Source organism: Pogonomyrmex barbatus, unplaced genomic scaffold (assembly GCF_055798465.1).
Source record: "Pogonomyrmex barbatus isolate J1 unplaced genomic scaffold, ASM5579846v1 scaffold3, whole genome shotgun sequence".
NCBI classification, from domain to species: domain Eukaryota; kingdom Metazoa; phylum Arthropoda; class Insecta; order Hymenoptera; family Formicidae; genus Pogonomyrmex; species Pogonomyrmex barbatus.
In genome coordinates this window covers 13,439,325-13,452,510 of record NW_028297127.1, presented here as the reverse complement: position 1 = coordinate 13,452,510, position 13,186 = coordinate 13,439,325, and the positions used below count along the sequence as shown (strand labels likewise).

Genomic DNA, 13,186 nt, shown 5'->3' with positions numbered 1-13,186 from the left:
TAAAATCATACGAGCATTCGGCGAAGTGCGGTCTCGTGCAAGAGCGGCCGCTCGACCGGGTCGTCACGACGACCAGCGATCAACACACAACACAGCTGTCACTATCGCTACACGCATCGATGCACGTGCGCAGATACGCGTGACGCTGCTCGAATCTGTCAGATTGCTTTCTATCTAATCGCCGTGCCGTAAATTAAAGAGAGACGGAGAAGTCATTCTCCTACTCGAGAGATCCGCGTATGCAGCTTGATGATTGCAATATCAAGCTCGATGGCTTTATAAAATACGCGCAGATATTATCACAAACCATTAAGTCTCAGCAAACAGTCATGCTTCGTTCTGTAAGTAGCAATATTATAACTGATATAATAATCTCTAAATAGTCTCTTGTATTCTTATTTAATTATTGCTTACAATTTTAGCGAAATTAAAAAGAATGCGGAATATAAAGAATGCACCCACAGAAAAGAATTTCTGGATCTAATGCTATTACTCTTCAAACTAGCATAAAATAGGATCGATATAGAGCCAATCATATTTATTATAAAGAACAGAATATTTTAGCTTAATAATTGGAATAAAAAAAATCTAGATTCTTAAATCTAGAATAAAATGATCTTGGTGCTAATAAATAGTAGCACAATCTTATGCCAAATACTGGCGCTAATATCGGACATTATATCGGACGATGATTTATTCTATACGCAAGAATAAACAAGCTTAAACAAGCTTTGTATGTATTATTCTTAATTCAAGACAAAATGTCAATCATATCTAATTCGAGGCAGAAGGATAGAAATTATTAATTTAATCTTGAAATGGTTTTAGTTTTATATTACATGAGATAACGATAAGATTAAATGCATCAAGAATAATTAATTTTCGTCCCATTACTAGAAATCCTCTTTGAGAGGATGCGTTAGAGAAATATAAACATCCAAATGCATTTCACGAGAGAAATCATTCTAGTTATTAAACGACTGAATTTTTACAAAATGTAATAAATCTCTTAGAAAGAGTCGATTCGCGTAGATATTCTGGAGAAAGATTTCCTTTCTCTTTCCCTTGCAAAAAAGATTTCGCGATACGTCAGATAAAGAGTTATAAAGCGTTTCCCGCGTGAGTTCTCTCTCGATTTCTTTGGCTGCATTATGCGGACGCCTTGTAAATTTATGGAGCGTGCATACTTGCGCCTTACGAGCGCTTACGCGATCGGAAAACGTGTGCGTGCGTGCGGCCGCTCGCATCAAGGCCGCAGCGTCGAACCGCCTCTTTTTCGGGCCCACGGCAAACGCGACTCTCCGCGATTTTCTCCTACGAGAATTGCTCGCTAGTTTTTGCCGTAAAATCGCGAAGTTTCGCGTCACGGGGAGAGTCTCGGGAAAATTTTCGGCTCGAACAAAAAGTGAAAAGTCGCGACTCTCAGGTCAGATCTTTATCGAAACGAAACAATTCGGCAACGCTCCACACGCTCCGATACTGCAAGGCTGACCGCAAATGTTTTCTCATCGGCCAGCGACGCCGCAATAATGATCCATGGATCCACAGCCTAGATCGCCATGTTCCAGACGCTCAGTCGCGTCACGAGTACGAACGCGCGCGTGTGTGCCCGATTAGCTGCTCCACGCGAACGAAACGTTCGAGAGAGGGTTCCCGTTTGGGATTTTTTTTTTTCGACGGTGTTTCCTTTCTTAAAGCCGCCGACGACTATATGTAGCAGTTGAACAGTGTTCACGGTGAGTCAAGTGAGACACCACATTCGGTGACTTTCTCGTAAGAATTGTTGTAGCGTAAACGCGCTTTCGATGCTGTCGAAAATCATGGTGAATATAATTCATTTATATTGTTGTCCTGTCAAACCGTTTAACAAGGTGAAAGAAAGAGAGAGAGAGAAAGAGAGAGAGAGAGAGAGAGAGAGAGAGAGAGAGAGAGAGAGAGGAAGAAAGAGAGAAAGAGATTTATTGATAATATCTCGTGACGTATATCTCGACATATCAAGTTAATTACTCTGGACTTACTTGTTGTTGATAGTTCAATACGTGTGGCTGTGAATAATCAAAATATAGAAAGATTTCTGCGAATTAATAAGTAAATAAACTACAAGAAATTCTTTGTTTAATATCAAGCAAATTTTGTTAATTATATTATAAAATTACACATAATTATTTAATAAATTTTTAATATAGAATTAATTATTTAATTTAGAATTAATTATTAAGCTTACATTATAATCTAAATATTTCTTAATATTAAATGTATAAAAATTGTTAAACGAAAAATTCGTTTAAAAAAATATGTATTGGTTTCAAACTTATTAAAAGATAAGTATCAAAATAAAATAATGCTCGTGACACTTTCTATAACCGCCCTATATGCATTTTACGATACATTTTACAGTGCTGCATGAAATAATCGCTAAGTGAAAATTATAACTTGACTGAGAAGTACACTTAAAAGTGTATCATTTCAGGATAAACATATATTTGTGAATGAGATAATACATTATAAATTAGAAATCATATACGTCGTCGTAATTAGCACGTATTAACAATTTACCGTCATTGCTTTTTGCATTGTTTGCTATTTTTAGTAATACTGATTTACAGAAAAAGTATTTTATCATTAAAAAAACTTTTCTGTAATAATACAAGTAAGTAATGAATGATTTTTATAGATAATTGAATGTTAACCTTTTTAAAAAAAATCTTTTTTTTTTATTTCTTATGTCTTTTGTTGAAAGAGGTATATTTTTTATTTAGAGAAATTTATTATTATTTTTAATAATATCGATAGACTTATTCTCAAGAAAGAAATCGCGAGTTTTTTACCTGATATAAAAATAGTTAAAAAATAATTTATAAATTATTAACATATCTCCAAGAAAAAAAAATTTGGCGATTTCTTTCCGTGTCCTCTTCTCCGCGATTATCTTTGTAATATTAATAATTACAAAGATATTGCAAATGCATTTTTATACTTTGTAACGATTGACCAGGCAGCATTTTTGCGTCGTTACTCAACATGCATTTCTTATCGATGGTTATCGGGTCATTAACAAAACAATTTATTACGAGAGCTTGAATTTTATCGCTTAACTAGTGCCATGGTCTCTCTTATCTAATAGTACTTGTTTAGCTCACCATGTATTTTTGTCTATGATACAATAATATTTTTTAGTAAATATATAATTTTTCTTTCGATAATTTAATGTCACATGCTAATTATGTCTTAAAATCAAATTTATATCAAAGTTATATGCTGTATAGCATTTTACTTTTAAAGAATGGATTTCAACGGAAATGATATCTATCATGATATCTTTATTACGTCTGTGAAATCATGACTTGGAAAATATCAGTTGTCGGAATTAGTGACTCTTATATATTTAAACGTGATAAAAACTTTATCATTCATATTAATGAATATCACAATTATTTTTTTTTTTTATTAATTCTTACTTAATCATATAATCACACACACATACACACACACACACACACACACACACACACACACACACACATACACACACATGTGCGAATAATTTAAATGTGATAAAAACTTTATCATTCATATTAATGAATATCTCAGTTATTTTTTGTTTATTAATTTTACTTAATCATGTAATCACACATATGTGCGAATGCCAAGATCATATCGGTCAGGCAAATAATAAGAGTGGAAGATAGATACTGGAAGATATCTTTGAAGACGCGAGAAATCGCACCGCACAATTACAGATGAATCACGCAATGTGCATCCGAAGTCTTGTATAGTAATTACGAAGAATTACGTAAAAAGATACCGACAACGTCCATAGAACTTTATGTTATGATAGTGTTGAATTCCTTTCAGGCCTTAGGCTATAACAATTTTTAAAGAGTTTCCTCTTTTTCTTATATATGAAATATTTAATAAAATAACAAAATATTGTAAATATGTACATGCCAAAGATAAAATTTGGCAGGAAAAATTTTTTAAATTTAAGGACTGCTTTCTCAAGTCTTGAGAACCCACCCATTTAATTTCAATTTCAATGTTTGTATATAGTTTATTAAATAATTTATTAAATTTAGATATATTTCTCGTTTTTATTAAGATTTATTTAGTTTCACATTGTTTGCGACAAAATATTTTTTTTTTAGGTGCCAAAGAGATATCGTCGCTTCCTTCTCAACATGGGCAACGAAGGTAACAAAGGACCTCCGGGCATTATAACTCTCACTTTTTCAATACTGACACATTTTCTGCTCGTGGCTCCTGTGATATACATCCTAGTACTTTCCTTTGAGGATTACAGCTTTTTCTCATGGCATCCGATTTGCATGACTGTTGGGGTAAGTAAAAAAGAAAAAAAAAATGAAAAATATCGTCTAAACATTAAAGTAAAAGGAAAATTAAAAATAATTAATTTAATTTCTAATCAATATGAATGAATTAATATTCTATCCCAAGATTACGTTGCGATTTAATAATTTTCGACATTTATGTCGTGGCGAAGGTCGGTCTTCTGGTCACAGAAGCTGTCTTTAACATCTCCGGTGAGGCGTACATCGCTTGGAAGCTGCCCAGGCGTAACCGAGTGACGATACACTGGATTCTACACACGATGGGTTTGATCATAATCGGGATCGGCTTGATCATCATCGTCGTCAATAAGATCAACCATAATAAAGATCATTTCGCCACGACTCACGCGCAGCTGGGTCTGACGACAATTGTACTGACCGTTCTCGTCGCCGCTTTCGGGGTCCTGGCGAACAACACCGTTTGGATATATCCACGTGTAAGGCCGGTGCTCATCAAGGTCGCTCACGCTTGTGGTGGCATCGGCGTGACTATCCTTTTGCTAGCCACCCTCATCAACGGGACCTATACCCCTTGGTGGCCCGGTACCACGATCGGAAGAGACTTGATATTCGCATCGTGGTTCTTTGCGGGCCTCTTGATATTGGTGAAACCGATACTCGGCGTCGTTTCGAGGTGTAAAGTCGTATTTGGACCACCCTCGAGCGACTCATGAAGTCTTGTCGATGCTGAAAGTCTGACAAAGGTCACATCGGGACGCGGATGAGATATGAAAGTTGTATTCCGGAAATAGAACGCACTCGATCGATTCGTGAAAAAAATAACGTTGTTTTCGTGATTGTTAAATTAATTAGATTTTGATTGAAAAACTGACAGTTACGAAATTTGATTTCGACGAGTGGCTTATTTTCGAAACGACTGTTATGGAATACACGATGGAGTGGTGAAAGACCAAAGATCGTAGAATTAATTCTGTTATTTGGATGTTACGTTTTCCCATTATGTATCCCATTAGAGATGATGTTTGTACAAATTGCGGGGAAAGGGAGTTATTAAAATGTATCAGAAATCAATTACCACGAACGCTCGGAGATTCGGCGCAACACGTTGTTAACCATGTATACCAACACTTTATTGATTACATGCATCGTAAACATTTATACACATTACAAATTTATACGCGCACGCATGCATTTGTTGGATGTGCTCGAAACATTTATATTTACCTTTATATTTTTTTTATGCAGTGTATATATGTAATAACACAACATATTTATTTGGTATTTTCATACCTTTATATATAATATATATAATATATATAATATATATAATATATATGATATATATATATATAATATATATAATATATATAATATATATGATATATATATATAATATATATAATATATATAATATATATGTGCATAACTTATACATTAACACACAATCGTTACCTTGAATTAAATTATTGTTAATAACTTTCGTCTTCGAAAGGATCCAGTCCCTCCATTTTTTATTTTATTACTATTTAAATTAACAAGTCAACATACATAGACATTCTTCTTTGTTTTCTATTCAAGATATATGTATTATATAATTCTATTATTTCTATCTCTCTTCATACGTGTAAGTCTCTCTAATACTGTATACATTTTCAGTCAAGGCATTATTGTATTTTGTTTATATACCTTTCAGTATATTCACAATAAAAACTTCACATTAGTACTTTGATTCTATAATAAAATTGCTCTTTTTGCAGAAAATATTTACTCTAATAATAACATCACTCATATTACTCGTGATGAAAAAAAAAACATAATTTCTTTGCAGTGATCCGCCCTCGACAGGAAAATCCTCTTTCTATTTTCTTTCAGAAAAGAGGCTGAATTCTTGAAAGGAAACGCCTTTTTTTCCATTGCCATTATTATAACTGGGACACATTAATTTGTACTCTTCGCTCTAACGATTGCTCGTAACGATATCAGAGCTGTAACTTACGCGATGACAATGTTATCGCCGTTATTGTTACAGTTCATAATGCGTTACTGCTCTTAATTCTACTTATTATTAGAACAGTTAATCGTCTGACTTGACTGGCACAAAAACCAGCATCGTGACTAACATTATATTACTTTACACGGCAAGGTATACATGTGTATATACCTTTACAATTATTGTATGTGAGGTAGGTCACATGACTAGCGTATGACCTAAAAAACACTAAAATTATTGAACATTTAAGTGGCTTGGCGAGGCAATAGCCGAGAGGAGAAACAATCACGTACATCTAACGGCATGTTCATAGTATAATATTGGCTCTAAGTTTTATAAATTCTGCTACAATTTAAAATACAGATTACTAAAATACCCTTTTTTTATCTTATCTTTTTTCACTTCAAACTTACTAATATCTGAAACGTGTTCACAATGGTATTTGATACTACAATCCGACATGCATTCACAATAATTTATAGATCGTCTCTTCTTTAATTTCTGAGCTATTTAAATATTATTACTAAAATTTTTAAATTGCTAATTTTGTAGTTAATTTTATTCTAGTTCTACAAACAAATATTTTTGATTCTGATTTCTCTACTGCCAATTTATAAGCGTTAAGCGATTTATAATCCGATTAGTTTATCAGTATGTACTCACTCGAGATGGTTGTCTCTAAGATATCTCGCATTAAAATTAAAAATATAAAAGTTTGGGGGACTGATTTTTTGATATTTTGCAGTAAAAGATGAAGACTATTCCGAGCAAGACAACTGGGATAATTGGCATATAAATATTACTTCCGTACTTTCATATACAAATTTCTTTCCAAGAACTAAGGCCACTCTCTTTATTTACGAAGTTTTTCACTTATGCAGAGTCAAGTTTTTTCTTGAAAAAATTATCAAGGCATCAATAATTTCTTTATAAGTTTCATTACAATAGATTGAGATAGAATATTTTGTTAGATTATCGCTTAAAATTATTCAAAAAATATTTTTCACAAAAATGAAAAATTGCAAGTTTTCCCTGTTATTCGCTATTCGTCAATAAATCATCTATACAAATCTCCACAATATCCCTATCTACTTATAATAAATTTCCCTGTCTATTTCTCCGTTCATTATCATTTTCTCAAAATATCTAATCTATTCCCTGAATGTCTCTGCAAATATTGATAATGTTGGAAAATCTTTCTTAAAAATATATCTAAAAGATATATCTTGCGAGTGACAATATTTGTCTATAATATATCTCTGAAATATATCTATAACATTTACAAGAGATTTGTATACATTGAATATAACTTGACTTCTTTATCTCTTTACTGTCCACTTTTATATCTTTCTTCATTTATTAAAATTACGTGTATATTTCTCTGACAATAAAAATAATCAATGACTTCCAAAAATAAATATTTCTCTATTGTGACACAATTGTTTTTTGTGTAATAATACTTTCATTGCATTTGGATGACAGAATATCGCTCTTTAAATAATAATATTCCCTATATCATTTTTCATAGTTTTTTTCAATTTTTTAGTTTCACGTAGCATTTTACAACATTCCTTGGCCATTAAGATTTTAATATCAATATTTTAATATCTATTTAAATTCCGCCATTAATATCAAGGAATTATTTGATAAATGTTGACTCATTTATTCTAACAAAGTTGCTTATTTTATCACGAAAGAATAAAGAATTTTTTTTATAAATATTAATTAATAAATTACATATAATTAATAAAAAGTCCATTTAACACCCTTTCTTGACGCAATCAATTGTAAAAATTATATACAATGAAAAATTATATAGTAATATGTTAATTAAAAAAAATTTTTTAATTTATACTTCTCGTAAATAGAACTCGTATTGACAATGTAAGATTGTTCATTTCAAAAATATGCTTACTTTATATTAGGCACACTGACTTCTCAGCATGGTTCTTCTAAGAATTCATAATCGGATGTGAAACTAACGTGTCTTGTCAGACTTGCTGCGAGGTAATCAGATCGGTCTTGCTAGAGTTCTTGAGGATCGACGGGCCTGGAAGTTTCTGAACAGTTGGAATGACGCTTGGTGATTGCACCATCATCGGTTGACCGTTCACCAAGATGATCGTATCCCGCACCGAATCGTACGTTCCTGGGATTGCTTCGATGCATTAAGAACATCGTTAATTATAGGTTAACTCTCAGAATCATTTATTACTTAATGAAGAATCGTTACCTGATAAAGGTGTCAAAGTTCTGGAAGGTGTCAAAGAATTTCGCGACGCCGGACCCCAATTGGACGTCGGTTGCAACAATATCTTTATGCGCTTCCAAACGTTCTTATTCTTAGTCTTGTCCTTTTTTTTTCCAACTTTTTGACAAGATTCATTATTGTCTAACTCGTCATCATCATCGTCGTCATCGTCCTCGTCGTTATCGTCATCTTCGTCATCATTATCATAAGGTGATCGCCGACATCCTTTCAGCTGATCCTAAATTTGTTATCTCTCGTATAATATATGTATTCGTCAGTGTGTCATAGTGTTTAGATAAGAATAACTCAACTTACTATAAGTAACGCGACAATTACTAGAATAGGAAGCATACTGATGACCCAACCTAATATGTCCGCCCACTTTGGATAGACGTAAGTTCCGTATTTGAGCGGCTCGTATTCCACCCAATTAAAACAGAAGATAAAGAACAGGGCGGCGGGCGTGACGACCTTCCACATCCACGTCCAAAAGAATCTCCATAAACGACTTCGGGGTCCGATCATCTGTTGGATGTCATTCAGAAAGCGATCCGCACCGTACACCCATGCCACGAGAATACACTCGATTATGGCGATCAACAGGACGGACCAATTAGCCGCATACTTGTCCATTAATTGCAGCCAGTACATGCCAGCCTAAAGTGAAAGAAATAATTATTTTGATAATAAAATAATTAAAATTCTGTACCAATTAAACCAACTTATTTAGGACTCACATTGGTGGTGAAAATAATGCCACCAGCGTAGCCGATCACCGCAACCCCTAGGACAACCCAAATCTTGTAGTTTCTTAACGATGGAATGCCGTCGAGTATTGCTGTGGTAACAGTCTCCATAAGAGCGAACTGCGAATCGAGGCCCAAGGTGAGCAGCATGATGAAGAAGAGTACTGACCAGACAGGTGCGATCGGCAGACGAGCCACGACCTACATCATCATCGATAACATATTCAAACAAAATAAAGATGATCGATGAAGAAGAATGCGAATTTGGTTCAAAATTAATAAGTCACCTCCGGATAAACGATAAATGCCAAACCGGCGCCTTCATCTACCACCGACGCCACCGGTACGTCGAGCTCGTGAGCAAGGAAACCGATTACCGAGAAGATCACCAAGCCGGCGAAGAAGGAAGTCCCGATGTTGCTGATCGCCACGATTAAGGAATCCTTGTAGCAGTCATTGTTAAACTTGTTATACGAGCTCAAGGTGATCAGACCTCCCCAGGCCGGACTCAAAGCGAAAAAGATTTGAACGGCGGCGTCTCCCCATACTTTGGCAGACGTCAGCCTCTTCCAATCGGGAGTCAGATAGAAGAGTACACCCTCGTTAGCACCAGGAAGTAAGATTCCACGAATAAAAAGGGCGATCTGAGAAAAAAATTGCGGTCGTTTGTTTGAAACAAGTTAAAATTAATTAAAACTGCGGACGTACCAGGACAACATAAGGGAAAAGAGCGGTGAAGTATACGACTTTGCCTGAGCTATTCACACCTTTACTCAGGCAGAGAAACACGATGATCCATGCCAGGAAAAGACAGGCCGCCATAGACGGTCGAATTAATCCAGTCTCTTCGATCCCACTGCTGATTCCCAAAACGTGATTGCTGGACATAACGAAACATGTAAATAGAATTAAATTACTAATTTTAGTAGGATCTACGATAATAGACTAAATAATAAAAATAACGAAATTGAACATAATAATTTATATAATATATGTCATTACTGAAAGTATTCCTCAGCTGGTGGTCTTCTGATAGCGCCGGTCACATTTTCGATAATCAAACCCATTGCAGTTATTTGAGTTGAATTGAGGCATTTCCCTTTGAAATAAATAGCATTTTGAGAGACACAAGCCTCGGCAGTGTCCGGCATGAAGCAATCCTCGCTGCTCCATTCCTTTTCGCATTTGCTCCAGGGTAACTCCCAACCACCTGAAGAATTTAGATAAGCGAATAGTTTCTACTTTAGCAAGTCCTTACTTGCAAACTGTGCTACGCATGTACATCTTTGTTTTTAAATTTATTATTCCTTTGCATAAATAGTTTTAACAAGGTACAATGTCGTTATGTTCTGAAGCGCCGACCAATAAAATTATCATATCCTATGAATATTAATATTTACCAATAAGCGAGGCAAACATGTAATATAGTGTCCAAGCAATGATTAAATTATAATAAAGCATGACAACGGAACTAATAAGGACCATTCCGTATCCTAATCCACAAAGCAGAGGGCAAAACTGCTTGTAAGCTGCCACGGGCCCAAGGCTAGCATATTGTCCTGTAAAAAATAAAAAATATATATAATATATATTGTAATGTGAATAATTCATGTCATTAATGTCAAGACATTCGACATCGGTTTCTTTTGAAGATCACCTAAGGAAAGCTCCATGAACATAAGAGGCAATCCGGCGATGATAAGCATCACGGTGAACGGTATCAGAAAAGCACCACCGCCGTTCGAATAACAAAGATATGGAAATCTCCAGACATTCCCGAGACCTACGCTGTATCCCAGAAGAGACAAAAGAAAGTCGAATTTTCCTGTCCAGTTTCCACGTTCCGGATGATCGTCTTCGCCATTCTGCAAGGGCACTTGACTATTCGCTACCGAGTATTTGTCTTCATTCTACAAAAAGATCAATGACTATATTTTACTAACTTTACTGTTAGTAGTTCTATTTAAATTTTCATGATGCGTTTGCACGATATATAAGCCGGAAAATATTTATTAAAAAAAAATTATGCTTACATCCCAGTCAAGATAAGGACGCATTCTGGAGGATGTCTCTTCCATTGTTAATAAACGATCTTCCGCCGAGATATTAATAATTTCTTCTTTTCTTCATAGCTATCGAATTTTCCTTGGTTAGCAAACTTTCTATGCGTCTCTTTATTTTTGTCCTGTATACAAATTTTTTTATTAAATGTAATTTTAACGATACTCTTTATTATTTTCATTTATTTCTAAAGATAAAATAAATTGTTTAAATTTATCATAAAGAATTAAAAAAGCAAATACTTTCTTGTGAACGATACGATTGCATTTCATTTTTTGTCGTCTCTATGGTGAAATTCACTGTACATTGCTAAACAATAATTATGCAGCTTCTAATTATTATTATCATGTTAACACCAAATAGATGCACGTTCATTCAATTACGTAAATAATCATTCATACATTAGACACATACACTTCTTTCTTGAAATCAAAATAAATTATTTCTTGTTTGACTCGTAAAATAAAATAAATTAAAAATAAGTTCTAAATAAAATATATATTTTCTTTTTTTTTAAATCTAACATAAAAGACTGCTTTTATACATATAATCGAGTTTAAAGAAATGTCAACTCACTAGAAAAGATTAAAAAATAGGTACATTAAATACATTATAAAAAATATATGTATCTTTTATTTCTTCTTATAATACAAAAAAAAAAAAACACAATGAGATATCGGTAAAAGACATTTCCATATCTTTCTTAATCAATCAATCTGTTATATTAATCAATGTATTAGCTTCAACTTGACTTCAAAACTTGCTCTTTGAGAAAAAGAAATAGATAATTTTAAACTAGCGTTAAACAAACAATGACTAACATGAGAGTTGACAAACCAGTCGAAAAATTCGTAAGCTTCAATTTAAAATGAATACTTATCGCGTTTTTATAATTTAAGATCACACGCGCTCGTACATATGCTCAAGTGCACTGAAGAATAGAATGTCTTCGATATCAGCTGATAACCGTTGACACTAATGACCTACCTGCCAGCCTTGACAGAGGAGCTCGCCGAAATCGAGAAACTCGCACTGTCACTTTTTCAAGGTCGACACGCGGCAAATCCAAGCCGCGGTTACGAGACACCCGGAAATCCGGAAGAAGAAGAAAAAGAAGAAGAAGAGGAGAGATAGGAAGAAGTGAATGATATCGAGTAAAAGAAGAAAAAAGATCACACGAAGATGAACAAATAGAGACGAGCGATTAAAGACAATCGAACTTGGATGACTGATCAAGCAGGGCGAGAGCGATTCGTGCCCGGGCAGCTGACCGGCCTATCTGGCTGTGTCTGATTATAAGGGGAGCTTTCGCTACACGCGGCCCTCTTCACCTCTCCGAAATCTCTCCCCATTCCGGTTCTCCATGTTTTCTCTCTCTCTCTTTCTCATTCTCTCTCTCTCCCTCTCTCTTTCCTTCTCTATCTCGCCCCCGCACCGGGAGATGAAACCTGTCGAGCTCAAACTCCACTTCGAATCGATCGATATAACTGCTCCTGCGAGCTGCTGTGCTCTGCTCTAAACCTTTGCACCCTCTCTCTCACTTCGGTCATCCCCTCAATGCCACCTCGTATCATCATTTCCTCCGGTCGTACGATTGGCCCAGGTTCACTCTCGGCGAAAGAGAGCCTCATCTGCAATCTGTCCTCAGAAGGTGAGATTACGTGGGAGATGCAAAGGTGAAAGAATCATCTTACATTGCTTATAACACGACTTTTGATCGCTAAGTGCTTTCTCGTCATTTGCGTAAATCCTACACACCTCCTTTTCATAATATTTTAATTCACAATTTTCATTAATAATGAAAAAAAAAAATATTATATACGAGTAG

General features: G+C 34.7%; 2 protein-coding genes across 4 annotated transcripts; one reads left to right on the top strand and one right to left on the bottom strand.

Moving 5' to 3' along the window:
• Positions 1-58: 58 nt before the first annotated feature.
• On the top strand, positions 59-7,718 carry LOC105424536 (transmembrane reductase CYB561D2). 3 transcript variants are annotated; one of them, XM_089080167.1, is made up of 3 exons: positions 59-341; positions 4,146-4,337; positions 4,502-7,718. In XM_089080167.1, the coding sequence occupies exons 1-3, from the start codon at positions 240-242 to the stop codon at positions 5,021-5,023; spliced, it is 816 nt and encodes a 271-aa protein (XP_088936293.1). In that variant the 5' UTR covers positions 59-239; the 3' UTR covers positions 5,024-7,718. The 3 variants fall into 3 exon arrangements, with proteins under 3 accessions (XP_088936293.1, XP_088936295.1, XP_088936296.1); XM_089080169.1 differs by lacking the exon at positions 59-341 and adding an exon at positions 892-1,823; XM_089080170.1 differs by lacking the exon at positions 59-341 and adding an exon at positions 1,094-1,736.
• On the bottom strand, positions 5,402-12,882 carry LOC105424538 (sodium- and chloride-dependent glycine transporter 1). Its single transcript, XM_011634822.3, has 11 exons — positions 12,346-12,882; positions 11,331-11,482; positions 10,955-11,207; positions 10,698-10,856; positions 10,300-10,507; positions 10,006-10,177; positions 9,585-9,941; positions 9,289-9,498; positions 8,867-9,208; positions 8,534-8,789; positions 5,402-8,458 (listed from the first exon to the last, which is right to left on the bottom strand). The coding sequence occupies exons 2-11, from the start codon at positions 11,373-11,375 to the stop codon at positions 8,292-8,294; spliced, it is 2,169 nt and encodes a 722-aa protein (XP_011633124.2). The 5' UTR covers positions 11,376-11,482; positions 12,346-12,882; the 3' UTR covers positions 5,402-8,291.
• Between the last annotated feature and the right edge of the window lie 304 nt (positions 12,883-13,186).